General features: G+C 41.2%; 1 protein-coding gene across 1 annotated transcript in view; it reads right to left on the bottom strand.

The window, feature by feature from the left end:
• STMN2 (stathmin 2) overlaps positions 1 to 1198 on the bottom strand; it is a 39323-nt gene extending 38125 nt beyond the window's left edge. Inside the window, exon 1 of the mRNA XM_039703077.1 lies at positions 946 to 1198. Within this exon, the coding sequence (XP_039559011.1) occupies positions 946 to 964 (19 nt within the window). The 5' untranslated portion in view covers positions 965 to 1198. The remainder of the gene's footprint in view (positions 1 to 945) is intronic.
• Between the last annotated feature and the right edge of the window lie 19555 nt (positions 1199 to 20753).

The raw sequence follows: 20753 nt of genomic DNA on the forward strand, positions 1-20753 counted from the left end.
GGGCCGGGCCGGGCTGGGCTGAGCCGGGCTGGGCCGGGCTGGGGGCGGCGCGCCGCGGCGGCAGGGCGCGGCTCCTGCGGGGGAGGGGGGATGCTCTCCCTGCCGCTGGAAAACGCGAGTGACAACAGCCCCGGCAGCCGCCCCCCGGGACAGAGAGCAGGGCGGGCACTGCTAGCGCACAGCAGCTCTCCCGATGCAGTGACCTACTTCAGCCGCCCCCCCGGCAGACTGCAGGTGCGGGCAGCGCCGGGGCAGCGCCGAGCGGCGGCTCCTTCTCGCCCCCTCCCGCAGCGCCTTGCTGAGCTGAGCTGGGCTGGGCTGGGCTGACCGCGCCGAGCCCCCCTCGGGCGGCGCTGCCTCTCCCCCATTCTCTTTTTATTCTCCCCACGCGGTTTCGGAGGCAGGGGGGAGCGCTGACTCCGGCCGGCGGGGATGGGTGGAGGCACACTGACGACAGGGATAACTTTACCGTTCTTTTTAAAAAAAATATTTTTTTTCTTTCTTTTATATATATTTATACATATATATACACACACACATGCACATATATAATATCTACCTATATATGTATATATACACGTATATTTATGTGTATATATATACATATATATAGATAGATATATATAGATATAGATATATATATATATAGTCTATTCACCTTTAAAATAATGAAAACCGTTTCAAAATTACGCTGTGCTCCTGTGCCGACCTCACCCATCGGTATATAATTAATCTGATCTCTGATTAGGATACTAAAACATCCCCATGTCCCACCCACCCTCTCTTTTTTTCTCTGATCAATGAAATTAAAAATATTTTCGGTTTTCTCTTGATTTTTTTTTTCCTAAACTTTTGGGAGAGCGAGAAGGACACCCAGTATAGGTAGCAGACCTAGGAGACAGTGGCTGTAGTACTGGCTGAAGGAAAAGAGAGGCGTTTTCTTACCCATTGCTGTTTTAGCCATGCTGGGATGTGCAGCTCTCAGAGGCGGCGAAGGCAAAGGGGTCCAGCTACAGCAGTGGAGAGAGGGAGAGAAGACTGAATAAGGCACTGAGTCAGCAGAGTGGGGCTGTGCAAGAGAAGGAGCAAGAGGCAGGAGCCCATGAATAATTATCACTCCTCTACCCAAGCAGATTGGCTCGAGAGGTCCCCTGACATGACTCCTGCAGAGCCAGAATCTCCGGGCATTAAATATTGATCCACCAATGGTGCTGGAGTACAAAGTGCCAGAATGCAGTTTGAAATGGAAATCAGTCCTTGGATGCTTCTCCCCCCTCGGTCTGGTGTTAATAGTACATTCCATGTCAAATGTTTTATGTCTTACATGAAAAAAGCCTATTGGTGTTGAGGGCTCTGCTGTTGCTACCTGTAAAACATGCACAAATTCATTTTAACATATTTCATTCCTAAGATACAGCAAGAAGAGTGACCATTGCAAGGGATTTCCTAGTCCATTTCAGTAAAACAGCTGCTCAGATTATTTTTGCCTCCTGCAAGGGTACTCAGATATCCTATACAATTGTTTTATACTGAATGTTTCTGCATTTTAGTATCTTTTTTATTGTTTTACTGTCCCCAGACCTAACCTTGGTCATCTCAAACTTTTCTTAACCTTTGGAACTGGTAGCTGAACCTGCTTACACTTTCGAAGGGCTCTGGAAATCCCAGAACAGGATAAATATGGACAGAAGTCAGTAATTACTTCCCTGATGCACTATGGTAAGAGTCACTGGGAAGATGTGAGCTTGATTCCCTTGATAAAGTGTGCAGGATGGGATCTGATGTGGTCATTACATGAAAGGGGATGGACACGTTCTAAGAATTCCCTACACTAATTTTGAAAATTCTCTATCCCTGGCTAGAGGAAAACCAGTGACATAACTGGCAGCCACTAAACAAATGTGGTAGAGATTAATTGAAACACTGCTAGAAACAGGGCAGTGATGGGACCTGTTTGTACATCTTGCAGGCCTGGGAGCAGTTGCTGGCCTAGAGGAGCCAGTATCCAAGGCCTTGGCACAAAGAGAGGGATGCTCCACTGTTACCTTCTCATCTCCCCGTCCAGCTGGAGCTCACTGTCTCTCCCAGGGGATAACCAGCCTTACTGTTAAGAGCTTTAGGGATACCAGACTCCCACCCTGCTTCCAGACAGACAATGCACTGGGCAAATTTTCAGCTTGCAGTTTGGAGGACTCTACTTGTAGATATGCTTCATGGTGTTTGTATGGGGGGTGGGAAAAGCAGGGCATTGACACCGTTGCTCTTCCTTGTGTGGAGATGTTTGCAGCTGCACAGCCCACGCTGCCTGCCATCCCTGACTGTGATGCTGTCACTCTGTGTGTGCTTCCCTAGAACAGGTAACTCACAATTGTGCTTTTCAAGCTTCCTTGAAGTCAGTGAAGAGCACCTTTGAGTGAAGCATCACCTGGAGCACGGGCATAAGGCTGGCTTTCCCTTTTGAGACACTAATGACGAAGCTAAAAACTAAACTAGGTTTTGTTAAATGAGAATAGTAAAGTCTAGAAGTGAGTCTGGGGAGAGAAACATCCCCATGCACAGACACCAGCATGGGAGCTGAGGCGGGGCAGACGCCGTGATGGCTCCTGCGAGGTGCAGGCAGAGGGGATGAGAACAGGTGTATCGGGATGCAAGGCCAGCCCATCCTCCTGAGGGACCCTGCCCGCGGGAGAGCAGGAAGGCGGCCCCGGGGCGCGGTGGCTTTCCAGGGTGTGTCACTTCAGGGCCCTCGGTTCTGTGGCGTTGGTGAGCAGGGGACAGGATTGCGACTGGATGTCTGTAGTAAAGGAGCTCATTCCCGAGAGGAAATGGTGAGCAACGGCGCAGTTGCACACAAGGGCGGCCCGGCCCCAGCCGCGGGGCCCGCCGAGCCCCCGGCGCCGGGCAGGGGCGGCTCCTCCCGGGCGGCCGGGGCTGCCGGGCGCTCTCCGTGGTGCTGGGGCGGCGGCGCTCCCGGGGATGGGCACGGCGGGGCCCGAAAGGGTCGGCCGGGGGCGGGAGACAGGCCGGGGGGCAGGGAAGGACGAGGAGGGGGCAGGCAGGGATCGGTGCGGCTGACCCGGTGGGGGTCTCGCTGCCGGCCCCGCCGCTCCCCATTACCCTGATGCCTTCCGCACGGGGCGGCACCGGCGCTCGGCTTGGCTCGGCTCGGCCAAGCTGGGGCTCAGCTGCCCGGGAGGGACGTGACACCGGGGCTGCGCTGACACAGAGCATCTCCGCTCGGCTCCCCATCCCCCGCCCGGCACGCCCAGCCGGCAGCGGACCCGCCCCGGCGTCTGTCTCTTCTATTGAGTTGCTTTTCCTGTTCTCCGGGCTCAAGCAGCGGCACGGGCAGCCGGCAGAGTGGGAATGCTCCCCGGCCCCGGCGGGAGGGACCTCGCTTCCCCCTTCCCGCTGCCGCCGCAGTGGCAGCAGCGCTTCCCCGCTCCCTTGGCCGCCGGGAGCGGCGCCGCTGCCCGCACCCCGAGGGCCCAGGCCGGGCCGGGACTCCCCGCAGTGCTTTTCGAGGGAGCCAGCGCGGATTGTCAGGCCTGGGGGACCTGGGACACCGGCGATGGCAGTTCGGGTCTCCCCCAAGAAAGGGAAACAGTTCCTGGGGCGGAGAGTGTCGAGAAAGCGGTGCAAGAAATTGCTTGGCAATCACTGTCATGTCAAATCTTGGCATGTGCAGGAGCAGTTATCAGACACCTCATACATCATTTCTGTTCCACTGACTTCCACTTTCTGATGTTTTGTTTCACATAAATTTTATGGGAGCATGAATTAAACTCCAACATGTCCTAGCAAGGCTAGGGCTTATTTTCTTTCACAGTTTGTGCCTTTTCTTGATTGACATTAAAATGTGTTTGCAGGCCAGGCTTCCTCCAGGTCTGTGGCTGTACAGTCTGTAAGGATGTGCTACTGGGCAGAACATCCCTGAATTGCTTCTAAATAGCAGTGGGGCATAACTGTGGCTTTCATCCATGTTTTTGTTGGACATTTATCTGGCCATGGCCATATCACTGAAAACCTTTAGTTCATTTACCCCAGTTGTTCTTTTCTCCATTTGTTAGGAAAGATTTTACTTTTTACTCCATTGCAGATGAGGGAGAAGGGGAGGTGGTACTGGAAAGAAAAATGTTTGCACAGCACTTTGAAGACAATTGCTGCTAAGTAAATGATTTGCATTGGCACTGAAACGTGAATCACAGATATGGGAATAGGCTATGAATCTCTTTTTCTGTGACTGTGCTATGTGGCTGACTGTAGCTTTGCCACCTTTAGTTTTCTTAAATAACCTGAAAAGTCAGCTTTTTTCCTACAGAATTTTGGGAGAATTGCTTACACTTAGCCTTTGTCATTAGGAAATGCAATGGACTTTATTTAGAGGAGATGAATTTTTTTCCTATTTGTTCACTTCTATGCCTTCTTTAGGCCTTCTAGAGTGATTTCTCTTTGTGTCTATGACATTTTAGAAAATTAGTTAGTAATTAGTTAATTTACATCTCTCTTTAACATCCTCACCAAAACTTGTGATAAAAGATATTGTTCAGACTGTATGATGAAGTCATCAAAACTCGAAGAAGAATGATGCCTATACAACCTTAATTACTCTTCCAATGCCTTTATATAATGATAGAGTTTTAGATTATAGACTCACATGCTATGTTTTTTCTCTCTACATGCATAACAAGATGGATGGTACTTCCTTTTTAAGCACTATTTGATATTTTCTTTTCATTTTGTTCTCATAAAAAAGAACCTTGACACAGTCCTCTCTGCACTTGAAAGCATGGATACAATAAAGATTTTCTTGCAGGAATGTTTGCCAGAATACTTTCCTACCATGGGTGAAAAAAATCTTTTGTTTTGCCTTTCTCTTCACAGCAGGTTAACCACAGATTAGAAGGTGTTAGCATAGTTTGTGTTTCAATAAGTAGATAAGCAAGCATATTTTAATGTGAAATTTAGAGAGAGAAGACTCCAAATGTATGCATGTGTGATTTTCATAATCTTTGTAACATTTGGGATTTTTTGGTAACTTTTTCTGAAATTTTCTGTAGAACTGTATAAATATACCAAGCAGATGAAAAGATTAGCTGTGTACTGAAAAGTTAAGGAGAAAAAAAGAGCAGATATGTATGTGTATGTATGACCGTCTTGTATGTGAAGCATGGTGACCATTTTCTTCTTGAATTGTATATTTCTAATCCTTTCATTTCCCTGTGTAACACTCATGCTATGACGAGTGACGCGGTGGAATACTGTTACGCTCCCATTAGCATTTCTCCACTTCTGAAATTGTGCTTTTTTTGCTGAGCGTAGCCTATCTAAAAATCAGCTTGCAAAGAAGCTTGGTAGCAGCTTGATAAGCCAGCTGCAAACAATGTCACCATTAGTGATTTCAGTTGCTGCTTGTTCCACACACATGTTGGAGTAAGGCAGCTTTAGCGCTCGCCTGGCTTCATGCAGGCTTTTCTTCTTGCACGGCTGCATGTGGTGCTCCTTTCAGCAGCATTCAGCATCACCGTGGGGAAGCTGAATAATGGTATTATGGCATTTGTGGATTTATTTTCTTTCTTTTTTTTTCCATAGAAATTTCTAAGCAATGGCTTGTGCTAGCATGGGTATTGTACATAATGAGATCTCCCTCAACAGCGTTGTCCATGAGATGTGAGCTACAGCTGTGCAAGGCCACACGATGGGAGTGACTTGGTTGCAGGTAGATCTGTGCTGTGCCAAAACCACATAAACCATAGACCTGGTGGGTGAAGACTGGGCAGATTGAGGTGGAAAGCAATTACATCATTCTGAATGAGGATAGCATATGCACGAGACCCTGAGAACTCTTGTGTGGAATTAAACCAAGGAGCCATCTATCCAGTAGCCTGTAAATTGCATATCCTCCCCTTTGAAGGCCCCACCTGATAGCAGAATTTTCTGGTCAGTGACATTCTCAACTTGGATGAACCCTTCATGACCAGCTCTTGGACAGGGCAGCTTGGAGGGGAATCCCAGTGCCTGAGGAACAGTTTTGGTTTTCTCATCCTGACCCATCGTTGTGTTAGCCACCACTGGGCAGCCTCCCCACATCCTTACATGCATTCAGTGTGCTCACAGAAGTGCTGTTAAAGATACTCAGCCTGATGTCACCATCTGAATCCTTACATTTGTAATTCTTTGACTCTCCTCTGTCTTCTTGCTTCCGTGTCCATATTCTCTTGCTTTAAAAAAAAAAATCCCTAATTTCTTTCTTCTTCAGTTCACTCTTCACAGGTAAAGTCTTATTTTTTTATTTTTGTAATGGGATGAGCTTGTCTTTGAAATGGGGAAATGTGTAGGAAGAGCAGCCACAAGCACATGCCAAGGAGCAGCAGCAAAGGGCAAGCTTTGTTATTCTCCCAGTATATGCACTTTGAGGCCTTCCTGTAATCTCTACACATTTAATTACCTACCTTCTAGTAGTGCAGCTTCTCTTTATCATCATTGGCTGCAGGTGAACTCTGGGGGAATGCTGGCAGTAGGAAAAGCACATGAAGAATTTCCCTAGGATCATTCCAGCCACTGACTGCTCTCAGGAATATCTGAGCTGAATGCAATTTGGATACCCAGTAATCCTTGACTGATCTTTTTCCTTCTATGGTATCCGCAGTGTTTCATGGAAATCTGTTCCACAGAGCAGCTCCTTGCTGTGTGAAGAAGCATCTTCCTTTGTTTATATTGAGCATGTGTCCTACCAAGACCTGTTATATTTATCTTGATGTGGATATTAACAATTCTTTCAACCCTGGAATCATAGGGTCATTCCCTCTTTAAAGTAAAAGTTAACAGAGGGAGGAATATCAGATCCAACTATACTTTTAAAATGAGATAATTAGATGATACAGAAGGAATTATATAAGGCTGATGGGGGACAACAACCTCTCCTGCACCTCAGAGGTTCACAGTGAAGTTTTCCTAGAAAAACAGAAGGGCTGGTGTCAATGTTCAGCAGGCCAAAATCACAAGGCATTCCAAGACCAGGAGGCCTAGTTGGAGAGTGTCCTCCCAGTGCTCTGTCCAAATGAAGTGTATCCTGACATGGCTCTGATTTGCTTTCCTGACTGTAATTTTCTGAACAGCAAAATGCCTCATGATATGTGAAGTCAACAACAAAATCATGCTGTAAAGTGCCTGATTGGCTTTGCTCTGTCTTCCTTACTGCTTGCTGTAAGAAAGTACTGAGCTATTTCAACTTTCTTTTGCCCTTTGAATTGATTAAATTTCTTGTTACCGTTGGCTGGTTATCAGCTGTTTCCTCATGGCTTTTTCTCACATGCCTTGGAGAAGCCCAACAGACCTTTTGCTGCTCCAAGTGTATTCTAGACAATTTTTCTCTGTGCAGTCAGGCATATTCGTAGATATATTTGTTTTAGGGCAATAGGTGTTAGTTATATTGTTGGCTGTCAAATAAAGATGAGGTTCTTGATAACAGACACGTAATCTATTCTTTATGTAACTAAAATTTATTTTGACTTAGTGATTTAGTGTGCAAAACAACAGATGATGGTAAAGTAAAAATATGCTGAGGTTAGATAAAACAGATTTTGAAGATATTAGCTGAAATCTTAGTGTGAAATTCACACTTAGAATGAAACAGTAGCAGAAAATCACTTTGAGAATGAAGTGTAAAAGAACTTTTTTAGTTCTAGTCTTGCTCTTAGTACATTAAAATGTTTACAGGAGATTTCATTTAACAACTGTTTTTGCTTATGGCTTTGCAAGACTTAATTATCTTAATCTGATATTTTTAGTGTTGTTTGCCCCTTATTTTTTTTAGCAATGTCACAGCAGACGGAGAGCTAGTCAGGGAAATAGGAAAATGGGATGAACAAAATGCTAATTATGAAGAGCAGAAAGACAGGGTAACAACTGGAATAATGAGAGAAAATGGGCACTGGCTGGACAAAGAAACTGCAATGAAGAAGCCTTTGGGAGAATGGGTAATTAGGGTCACAGAAGCAGACGAGGGAGAGTCAGGTTGTGAGACAGGCCTGGCATGTGTTTGCTGAAGAGATGAAGAACAGGGATTTGTGGCATAATGTGGGGAGGTGGTTGCTTGGCAACCTTAATTTGGTCCCCTTATTATACATGGGTGATCACATACTGTTTTTATGCAGGATTTCTGTCTCTGTGCAGGATGGACCTGCTCTGGGGATGAGCTGGGGCTGTGCAGGAGAGACGAGTGATGTGAGTGATGCCCTGCTTCATTTATTGCTTGAGCTGGGAAGTCAATAATGAACAATGGGAGGGGAAAGAAAGGTCACGTAACTGTAATAATGCACTGTTGCACAAAAGATACTTTTCCTATGTAGGGCTAAAAAACAGTTCTGTGTGGAACCTCTAATGGTGTAATAGTTTCTAATTGTCTAATTTTTAATGACCCCTTTTAGAGCCCTAAATCCAATTTCTTCAGCAATCACACTTGCAAGTGATGTTGCAATGTCTGTGTTTGAAGTATTTTTAAATACTTTGAAATTACGTCTGTAGTGCCTCAGAAATAAGATCTAAAATCAGTGAATACCTCTGCCTTTAATTATTTTGTGCCTCCTTGCCCTGTATTTTAAACAGCAGTAGTACTTTTTCTTTGCTGCTGTGAATTTTTGTGAATTAATTTGAATTTGTGCAGCACTCAAATGTTGAAATGATGAGCAGCACTGAAAAGCTCTGGAGGAAATTAATATTTCTGGCATCATAAGGCAGTTGAATAATGAGCAGTGAACAAAGCACAGGTCACACAGTGAGTTATGAGGTGAAAGCAAAGTATTGATTAACTGTTTGGTGAATAGCATAGTGGTCATATGCAAAAATAGCAGATAAAGACTGACATAGATACAGGAAGTTATTATTACCCTTGTACTGGGTAGATTTCCAGGAAGGGGATTAAAAGGTGTACTGAAGATCCATGTGCTTCTTTCTGTCTCTAGCAGGGCCACTTATTGGGATAGTACGGAACTTCAGGTTTGTGATGAATACTTTAATGGCAATACTCTTTAAATGTGTAGGGTTCATAAATGTAAGGGTAGAAGGTAGTGGAGTTTTTGAATTTTTTTTTTTTTAGTTCCTGTCTCTCGTGGAAACTCACTCTAAACTATGTCCCATCGAGTCACTGCCTCTGGGTAGTGTGGTTAGGTACACTAAGAATGAACAGTACTCAGGGAGATATTTAATTTGTGTCATGGAAAATAGTGGCAATGCACTAATAGCTTGTGACTGGTCAGAGATTAACTAAACATCTTTAATGCTACTGTCTGCAAGGAAAATAGTGTTTTAGAAAGAGTTTATGCAGGTAGGGAGTTAAAGGCTTAGTAACTTATGATACACAATAAAGAATGGTTTCCTTTACTAACCTTTTGTTTTGATTATTGTTTCACACAAGGTGGCTTTTGTTAGTGCATGCTTGTGGGCACTGGAGGTATGGGGCTCAATAGGAATTTGGTTTTTGAATGGTATAAAATGTCTCCTGTGGTTGTTAGTTCAGCTCTGAACTTACAAAAGCCAGTGTACCGCCCGAGTTCCAGCTCTGTGGCATAGGTGATGGTTCTGCTGTCTGGTGCATACCTGTCTGTCCCCTTTTGTCTTTTCTTATTTTCATGTGCATCCCTGCAAACCCTCTCTGGTGCAATCCCATGTCACAATGTGCCCTGTCAGTTTTGTCCTGCAGCAATGTCAAAGGTGGTGCAAAACCTGTGTTCCCAGCAGTTTATGCTACTTGTGTTTTTTGGTTTGCATAGCTATTTAATTTTTCATGTCTGAAGTTTGAATGTAATCATTAAGATCTGAAAAAATGAATATTTTCCAGTAAATCTTCAGATAAAGAAATAAAAGGGAGTCCTATTAAGCCACAGAACTTGAAAAGACTGTGAGCTATTATTCATATGAGCTAATTCAATGGCCAATTAAAGCTGTAACTCACTTTTATCTTTTCTAGGGCTGAAAAAATCCTGACTTACATCTGATTTCCTGTTCAGGCAAATGTTATTAGATTCAAGTAATGTAAGAACTTTAGACAGAAAAAGAAAAAAAGGAAAAAAAAAACCTGTCCATCTTTGTCAATGGCTCCATGGTACATAGCCATTGTAATAACCAAACATGGAAAACCATATTAGATGAAAAATTCCAGTTCAGCAGCTGAATTTCTCTGCCTTCTAATCTGTCTTCTGGTTTTATTTTTCTGTTTTAGTTTTCAGTCTCCTTTCAGTTGTTTTTCTGAAAAACCAAGATGATTTGGTCCCTGAAGTTTCTTGTTTTAAGGCATTATCTTAAGTCTTATTTTTGTGACTCTTCTCATTCCATTTCTGTCCTTGTTTTGTAACATCTTTTACAAAAATGACATCATCAACAGACAAGAATTGCCTCTCTGCTTTTGCTCATTTCTTTTAACATGTTCAAAAATTGTATTACCTTATCTTGTCATAATAGAGCTGCTTTTAAGAGTTCATGCCATTTCTCCATGGGATCTGCAGATCCCTTCAGACTCTGCTTTCCAGGTTGTTGTTGTCTGCTATGTTAGATTGCCTGCTGCTGGATCTATACCTTTGCATTGGCACATATAACAATTCAAATTGATATTATTTGAAAAAATAACAAAAAATTATTTTTCCACATATTCCATGCTATAGTAATGATTTAAAGTTAAGTGATAGAGGAAACAAACCAAGTCTTCTCTTACATCTGATTTTTAGCAGTGTTGTTTCATCAAGGGTCAGATCCTGCAATTTATGTGTCTTCTAGGTAGCTTTATATTGATGTGCAGGTAAGCTTAAGATAATTGAAGTTAATGGGAAACACTCTGGCTTCACTAGGACAATCAGTCAGCTCCTCCTTAGGCCCTCCATGAGGATGAAAGTGTTTGGCTGTGGAGATGTTTGCAAAGAGCTGGGCCATAGTGTCATCCTGCTAAGTACTCTGTTTAATTTTCTGAGCAGTTTTGTTAATTAGCCCTATTGAAAGTCCAGTAAATGCTCCAATCAATAGAGTGTCATCAGTTCATACATTTTTAAGTCTGGAAAGGACTATTACTTTCTCTGAGTTATTCTGCAAATAATTATTTATGAAATCACAATTTTTTAAAGTAGTTTCGTATTTACTAGCATCAGTTTAATAGTCCCACTTAGATTGCTAAGAAATGCTGCTTCAATCTGATTTAAAGAAGATTCTGCCTAGAAAGTACCTCTTTGGAAAAAGTTGCTAAGCCTACTATTGCTTTCTTCAGTCTTTCTGGTTAATCAGCCTTTAGACATTTAATGTAGTAGCATTTATTTAGTGCCATTCCAAAAATCAAAGAATCAAATTGATCCAAGTTAAAGTGTATTTTACAGGAGTATGTTGTATGAATATAATGAATTCTTTTCCCTTATGGGCTTTTTCATGGTATTGCTTGAATTCTAAATCTAAGTAAATACCATTTACATATTTTTTATATGGGATTCCTGGGTACTGATACGGATCAGTGAAGTATTCATTCACTGTATTGCCAAAACAGTTCTGATTCCAGTCATTGGTTTTTACTTGCAGTCTTTCTGCTGGTAATAGATTTTACAAATGGAAGAAATTCAATTGTCTGAAGGGATGATAAGAATCCTGAACAGCAAAAGGAATGCAGCATCCATCACTTCTGAGAAATCATATATCCCTATCACTAAAAAGGAATAATTTCTAAAGTAAATATTGTACATTTAGTGACCTCTTTTTTTTTTTCAATTTGGTAATGCATTTAAATTGGCATTATTAAACATCTGTTATGGCAGCAGCAATTCTAAAATGAGAATTATCAGCTAAAGTTTGCAAAATTCAGTAGGTTTGAACTAACACAGTGCAGCTCATGGCCTTTTTTTTAACCTCAGTAATCATCTATCTCACCACTGTATCACTAGGATAAAAGCTTTTCTTACAGATATGGGGGTTTTACAGGCTAAGAAGTTGCTTTGAATAGCCCATGGAGAAGAAAGAACTGTTGCATAAAATTATTTTTTAATGGAATCATAGAATGGTTTGGGCTGCAATGGACCTGAAAGATGACCTAGTTTCAACCTCCCTCTTCTGGACAGGGACACCTTCCACTAGACCAGGTTGCTCAGAGCTCCATCCAGCCTGGCCTTTGATACTTCCAGGGGTGGGACATCCATTACCTCTCTCAGCACCCTCAGCACCCTCACAGTCAAGAATTCCTTCCAAATACCTAATCTAAGTCTACCTTTCTTCAGTTTTAAGCCTTTCCACCTTATCCTATCATGTCACAGCCTTTTAAAAAGTCCCTCTCCTGTTCTTTTGTCAGTACTGGAAGGTTGCTGTAGTGTTTTCCTGGAGCCTTCTTTTCTCCAGTTTGAACAATCCCATTCATGTGGCATAATTCTTTGAAAATTTAGGTGGCATAATTCTTTAAATATTACAATAGTGGTGAAGAACAGAATTGCTATGACAGTATTGCAGCAAACATTTTTTTTGCTCTTGTGCCAGGGTTAACAAGATTTTGTTCCAATTTTATAGTTATGGAAACTGAGATCAGGTGGTAATCTGACTTTTGAAAGGCCACAGTTTGACAGCCAACAAGTTTCACTAAGAAATTTGCTATCTTTACTCAGGAACTTGGATGCTCAACCAAACCTTTGAATATAAGAAAGTTCACTCATATAGTAACTGTCAGTCTTCTAAAATGACTTTATTTCATTCAAACAAATTCAGTTTGTATGCTGCAGTCAATGGCAGGATGCCCATTAAAAAACAGATTCCTGATAGAAGTGTGGAGATGTCTTACTTCTCTGCAGAGAAATAGAATATTGAATCCAGTTCATATTCATATTTTTAAAATGGTTCAAAGATTTAAAAGAGCAATAGAAGGAACTACTGAAATGATTCATGAGCTGTAAGAAATACCTCACCCCATGAGAAATAAAGGAATTGGCATGTCAGTGAATTAAAAACAAGACTCAGAGGTGACCTCATTAAAATGTGTGAGCATATTCACTATAAGAAAATTCCGAATACTACAGAAGCAGTGGCTGGAAGCTGTCACCAGCCAAATTAAAATTAGAAATTCTGTGCCTGTTTTTAACAGAAAGAGTGATTAATCATTGAAATACATGATGAAGGGAAGAGATGGGTTCCCCATCTCTCATTTTCAAATTAAGACAAGATGTGATGCTGGAAGATGTATTTAAGTCAAACACAAAGTTACTGAGCTCAGTACAAAGGTAATGGCCTGTGAAAAGTAGTCCAGATTAGGTGATCACCAGTGGCAACTCTGGATTTAAGCTCTGTGACTCCATGAGATCAGGTTTCTGCCAAGAGCTGGGTGAGCAGCTGGTGATTCTTGCATGGATCAGAAATTGTATCAATTATAAAATGCAGGTTGCCCAGCCCTATGCAATTATTATTTAGCTGTGTAGAGTATGCTAAAGATTAATTTCTTTATGCTAATCCTGGCAAAATAAACTAGACCAGTTCAATGACTAGAGAAGTTACTGAAGACTGCTGATTTTAATGTATCTTGGTGATCCATTTTTTACAATTTACACAGCATAAAGTCTTCCATATCAGTTCAAATGAAATGTCCATGTAGCCCTCATGATTTTCTGATACCAGCCAGGATGTTAACAGTGTAAGCCAAGGGCATGGACAGAGGGATGTACCATAATTCAAGTTGGAAGACTTCCCCAGGAGGTCTGTGGTCCAACCTGCTTCCCACAGTGAAGAATTCCCAAATTCTGAAGAAAGGATGGTCCATGCTGCTCAGGGCTTCCCAGCTTCCAGTGATCACTGGTCAAGAGGTTTCCTAGGCAGCACCTGGAATGCTGTGTGTAATGTCCTGTTCTCCAAATCTGTCCAGTGCTGTTTTGTGTTGGCTGTACTTAGATTCAGTGATAATGAGTTCCATAGTGGTACATTGTACAAAGAGTGCTGCTCCACTTTACCTTGAACCTGCTCTTTACCCACAGTTCATCCTGTGAGAAATAATGCATAATCATTTTCCTTTTCCAACAGCCCACATTTTACTAAAGATCTAGCACAGTCCTCTTCTTTGACCCTGGTAATAAAATTCAAATACATCTTTGAGCTCTTTCCACTTTAATACATGATATTAAAATGTGATGTTGATGACATTAGAAATAATGGTGCAAACACACACTCTTCCTAATGGTCTAAGCTATAATGACTTTTGGCTCTACTCAATAAAAATTTTGTTACAAAGCAGTGTCTATTCAAGACTGAGTAAACTGTGGAAAATCAATTTTCCATGGCTTCTTTGGCCTTGTGCAAAACCTTAGTGTTTTTTTTTAGTGAACCAAGCATTTTGTTTTATTATTTGTTCTGCTTATAAATTATGAGTGTTGAGTTACTAATTTATAAAGGCCAAACAAATCTTGTACGACAGTTTAATCACCTAATTAATATCTTAAGTCAGAAGTTTTATTGTATTTTTTTGCATTTATGAGATTTTGCACATTAACACCTGAGTAGAAACATGTAATAAAAAGTATCATGAATTTATCAAATGTCAAAACCCATGACACAGCTTAAATCTGTAATTTTTACAATGAAGTGATATTTGAATAATTGTCACATTGTAAAACTGCCGCCCTGTGGAGGCTAATGGAAAATTACATTTCAGCATAGATCCTGAGGACTGTTCCTAATGCAGTAATTAGGAAGATTACCACTAGCTTTGCTGGGATGAGATTGGTCCAATTTCTCGGAATAGCAGTCTGATTCTGCTATGCACACTGACATGTGCCAGAAATCCTCTGCACATTAGGGTGCCAACTTTCAAGCCAAAGTCTTGCACACCATGAACAAGCTTGGGCTCAGTCCTGCCAGCTGTAGACATTGGTGGGAAGAGGCAAGGCCTGGGCAGGGAATGTGGATTATTTGCTTAGCTAGAGGAAAGCAGCTTTCTGGGCTCTCCTGAGGAACTGGAAACAGACCTGGCCCCAACAGGAGTTCAGGCAAGGAGTAGCAGGGGCCAGGGAGGAGGGGAGGCCTGGCTACACCACAGGTCTTTCACTGCAGTTGGTGAGCAGAGTTACCAACCCTCAGACTTGATTTGATCCCCAGCAGGAGGTAGAGGAAACAACCCCCTTGGCCAAGGCTTGCAGAGCTGATCTCTGAAGAGTTTTGTGTCAGAAGGATTTTGGCAGCAGCATTCCAAAAAGCTATCTGCTGAACTTCCCAAGATGGATGCTAAGCTTATTTTCCATGGGTCTCCTGTGTTTGTTTCTCTCATCTCATTGAAGTGGAAACAATTAATTGTCATGCTTAGCAGCTCCACTGCTTTCTCAGTAGTTTTTTAAAGGAAGTTTGTTGCCTCACTAAATATTATAAAACCATTTATGACAGCTCTGACCAACTGCAGTTAGCAGATGTATTTCCATAGGTTTAGTCTGGATTTGTACGAAAGATTGCACTTTACTGTGCTGCTTTATTTTATGTTAAAGCATTGTCATATCTCTGTTTTAAACTTCTTGCAGTGGTTTCTGAAAGCTTTGCTCAGGCTTAGGAAACTCTGGAGTTCATGCCTGAAGGTCTTCCCTTGAAAGCAAACCCTAATGAATTCCGTGCAATACCCCCTGGATATCACTTTGAAATTTGGAGTTAATTTGAAATTTTCTGCAGATATTTCGTAAAGTGGAAGCATTGGGAATGACACATATTCAAGTAACAGCAATCAGAACCATCCAGGATCCTTGTAGCCTTGGGTGGGGAGTTATTACACCTTTCAGAAGTATTGGGAGCAATCCATATTTTTCAAAATGAGGCTTTCAGGTGCCAGTTCCACTCCCACTACCACGATGGTTCATTGATTTCCTCTGTAGCATGTCTCTGTGCAGCATTTGTGTGTGACTGAGAGAGAAAAAGAAAAATGAGTACTGTTTAAGGGTGAAGATGTCTGCTTTTACACTATTTTAGCCACAGACTTGTGCATCACTCTTTTTACAAGATAAAACCAGATTACTTCTTTATGTATGCATACAACCGTAACAGTGAAGAAAACCACAAATACTTTGTTCAGTTTGTGTTTTGAATGGTTTTGAATTTTGGAAGACCATGATGTGTGTTTGTACAATCATTTGCAGGTTTCTCCCTGAGATTGCCAGTAAATGTGTTCATCCCATTCACATAGCAGGGGCTGTTGCAGCACTGTCAGAGACCATGGAGATAATTGTGGGCTGTTACCATGGCGTGCCCTGGCTCAGCTGCTGCACTAACAAGCACAGTTCAAGAGAGCTGTTATGTAAATGTCCTTGAGGAAACATGGAGTGGTGAAAACATCAACAGATGTAAGGACAGGACCCAGTCATTAAAAAAAAATAAAGCCAACTAATCCATTGAGCTCCCTGTGGAGGAAAAAAAGTGACTTCAGGTTAGTATTACATGAAGAACAGAAGTCTGATAAAGGGACCACGATTTTAGCAGATGCAGGTGTAAAAACATATTGGGACTGGAAGTTGAAAGATTCCTGTATTTCAGCCTATAAAAGGGTTTACTTTTTTAACCATGGAGGTTACTAATCATCTCAATTTTTTCTTAAAGGCTCTAATAGTTTTACTGTCAGTGGCATTTGTACAAGTCAGTGTAAATTAATTTAGGGAGCATCTATAGTTATGGAGCCAGAAATAGTTACAGTAATAGAAAAACGTTGTGTTACTTAATCCCAGCACTATTGGCTTGCTTGGCAATTGCCAAATCACTCAGAGATTTTGGACAACGAGAAGCACAATGGCATTTTGTGCATTGACTTGTGTAGTGTTGTCCTGAGTACTATCATGATTTGAGCATGGGTAGTTTGCTTAGTTAAACCCAGTCCCAGAGAGAAGGGCATTTCTGTGTATCCACCATAGTTATTGATTGCTGTGTAGCACTTTCTCTTGCCAGGGCTGTCTCTGCCCTCTCATCTATTTTGTTCACCAGTGGCATCTGGCTCTGAGATCCCCACAGTCCCAGCTTTGGGGGCAGGGGAGGAGGAGGGAAAGGTGATCACAGTGTGTGTGAGTTCAGGGACTCTTTTCTCTCTGTGCTGCTGTCATGTGGGATAAGGACACACACCACACTGCAGTCTTCATTCCTGCTGCTGCAGGTCTCTACCCAGTGCAGCTGGGACTGTCATTTGCAAAGACCAATGCTGGGAGAGAAGTCAGGAGGTGAAGATCTGAGCTCCTCTTTCCTACTCTCTTCCATCTTGACCAGTTCATATTTATGAGGGTTCTATTGGAGTCATTATTGTTTAAATTTAACAGAAACCCTTCTGTTGTTTTGTGCTGCATAGCCCATAGCAGAACTGTGTCTTTTAAGACACTAGGATAGATATAAAACTAATGATAACTTTAATAATTTCTAATACATTACCTGAATCTACTTCAGTCTGGTGAGTCCTGATGAAGTATGGTGTGTGTCCTATGTGTACTAGTGTGCACTATGTGGAGATAGAGCTGCAACAAAGTCCTCCTCTTGGAAGAATCTAAAGAAAATATTTTGTGGGTTGGTTTGTTTCCTTTTTTTTTTTTTTTCATTTATTTAGATTAAAAAGGAGAATAGAAAGCTATGATGATCTCTGTTCCCATTTTTTAGTTGGAGAGAGTAATAACTGAGAAATCTTGTGTCCTTGAACTTTTTGCCCTTTTCTTTTGCAAGACATATGGTATTAAAAATTTATTATTGTATTTCAGGTTACACTGAAGGTTCTAGTAATGAATTGGACATTTTTTTGTTTAAATATCTTTATCTGGCATGCTGAAAAGACCAGAGTTAGCATTTTTTTTATACTTTCAATACAGAAATGATAAACCTTCCTGATAGAAAGAAAGTATTTCTGCACAATGGGGATGTGAAGCACTGCAATATTTATCTAGCAAGGTTGGTGAGTTGCCATCCTTGTACATACTTGAAACTTTCCTGGACATAGCCTTGAGCAACTTCATTAAACAGGAAGCTGGCTCTGCTCTTGGAGCTCCACCTAGATGGCCTAAATTCCTTCCAACCTAAATTATTGTATGACCCTTTAAGAAACTTAGAGGATAGAGACAGCTCTTGTTTTGGAGATATAGAATTATCATTAAGTTTCCTGCTAATAATTCTGCTTTGTAATTTTTTTTCATCCAATATCTGCATCATGGACTGCATAAATAAAGGAGAAGCCCTGTTGTGTTGGTTTTCACATACAGTTCTATGAGAAATAATCATAGGACCCACATTAACAAGAACTGCTCCCTGGTGACCACAGCCCTGATCCAGCATCCCAAATCTGTGTGTTCATACTGGGAAAGTCTTTGAGAAGGGAGCATGCCTTTCCTTACCTGGTCCCTACTCATTGGATAGGGATTGCCACCAAAGCATTTCCTGCTTGCTTTTTCTCAGATATGTCCTTCAATTCTACTTACAAGTAAAAATTCTAGCTACAAAATGCAATGTCACATACCAAATGTAGGCACAGAGATTTTTTTTCCATGTACAGGAGAAGTCATAAGGTTTCAATGCCCATTTGTTCGACCTTCAGCTAAAAAGATAACACAATAATAGTGATTGAATGTTCAGCCTGTTTAAATTAGTGCCAGCAATGAGAGATGTGCATTAGTCCACAATTGGCTTGACAGTACACAGCAGAATATTCTCCCCTTACAAGTTCTCTTTCATCGGACATGATTGCTTTCCCTTTCTATTCTGCAAGGCTTCAGCTCCTGACCTGCTGGGTTTAGAATTAGTCCCATTAGTCTATTATTTTTCTTTGCAGCAATGACAACCTCTTTAAAACAGGCCCCTTTTATAGGGATTTTAAAGGTTTTCTGTGGCTTTCACCAGAGCCTGACAATTACTAAACCATCAGTAAATTAGCCCTGTTCCTCCTAAAGTCATTGTGGCATTTTCAGGATATTGCCTTCCATCCAAGGTCTTTCAGGAATGACTTCTCTCTCTCCTTTCCTCCCCAGACCCCCTGCCCAAACCCTTTCAGGCACACCAAGCATTTCTCTCCACTGACAATATATTAATATTTTCAATGTAAATGCTTCCCAGGCTCTCACAGATTCAGAGGATATCTCCTCTCACTTCTGAGACCATTGTGGTGAGGGATCTTTAGCTGTAAGTCACAAACTGCAATGTAGATGTATGTTGTTATGTAGGGTTCTATAGCAATAAGCCCATAAATACTAAATAAAAAGCTATTGGTAAGGCAGAGATTGAGTAAAAGCTGAGTTCTCATCAGGCGAACTGGCTGTTTTTAGCTTAGTTTCTGCTTCACTTTCCTGTTTATTAAATCTTTTCTTTATTCTGTTTGTGTTCTTAGTATTTTTTATTATTTTACATGTATTTTTGGAACATTTTCCCTGTGTAATCTATGCAAATGGCTTTCAGGATTGCTTTAAAGCTTCTTATGAAACCTATTCAAGGACTTATCAATACTTCTGATTTTCTGGGGTTTTTTTTGTTTTGTTTTTGTTTTGTTTTTGTTTTTTTCCTCCCCGTTTGATGTCAATAACATTATAATTTCACATGGCTTATCTTTTTTTACAGGTTCACCTTCCATCTGTGTTCAGGCTTTCTCTTACTGTTGCTACTGGATCTTGATTTTTATAGTTCTATAGAACAACCCAGGTTCTTCTGCCTTCTTAATTTCCCTTTGCAGGGGAAGGCTGCTCTTGTGCTTCCAGGGGGTTGTTGAATCATTTTGCAGAATGGGAACATGTGGTGCTGCCAGATAGTAGGAGGTCAGGAAGCTTCTTGCTGACATAAAATTAATTTCCCTCCCTGATTCATACCCCTGTATTTTAGTCAAAAATGTCTCTGTAGAAGGACTTGGGGAGTAGTCTTCATGTTTACTTGTGTAGCAATGAGTGCAGTTAATCTTTCATAGCTAGGCAGGAAAACAAGGAAAAATGCTTACTTCTTTGAAAACAACACAGAAAATTCCTGATTTTATAGGTCACCCTTGATTTTGCATGGGATATTTAAGAAGAAGGGAGGTAATAGCTCTTGGCCCAATCTTGGACATTGGAAGAAATGTATATGGTTAGTGTCAGGAAGGTGCAGCTTACAATTGAAGCTTTACTAATAAACGTGTTGAAATCTTGATTCATTCATTCTCTTTTTTTTCTATCTTGGATTAATTTTTGATGATAAGATGAAATAAACAAAACCTCAGAGAAATGTTGTGAATATTAATTAGGGACTGTTGATTGAACACTGACTGTTTACCATGTGGACTGATATGTAGGCGGGCACTTTTTTCACATTAACAGTAGAAGTAAACGAACAACCCAGAGGAGAAATTTGTAGGAATTTTCATGTCTCAGTAAATAGGAACAATGCATTACCAGAAAATCTTGAATGCATTTCTCCAGAACTGTTAATAACAAAGCAAAGACTATCTGGAGTGAAAATCTTTAATTTTAGAAAATTAAATTTTTTATTACAGAATCAATAACTCTTGTTACTGCTGATGGGCAGTTTATTTATTCACTATCACTGATGGAGAAAGAGAAAACAGATTCAAAAATAGTCTTCTTTATCATATCCATATGATTTTTTCCAATGAATCTGTCAGATAGAATTGTTATTTGTAGAAAATTCTGTCTTAGCATTTCCAGAGAACCAATTCCCTATTCAAGAGGAGAGAGGGGAAATACACAGCTGCTTTAATTTAACTACCAAAAATATAAAATTATTATATAAATTAAAACAAAGAGATATTTCTTTTTCTGCCAGTTACAATGACATTTTTATGGTTT

The sequence above is a fragment of the Passer montanus genome, unplaced genomic scaffold (genome assembly GCF_014805655.1).
Source record: "Passer montanus isolate IOZ18808 unplaced genomic scaffold, ASM1480565v1 scaffold16, whole genome shotgun sequence".
Lineage (NCBI taxonomy): Eukaryota > Metazoa > Chordata > Aves > Passeriformes > Passeridae > Passer > Passer montanus.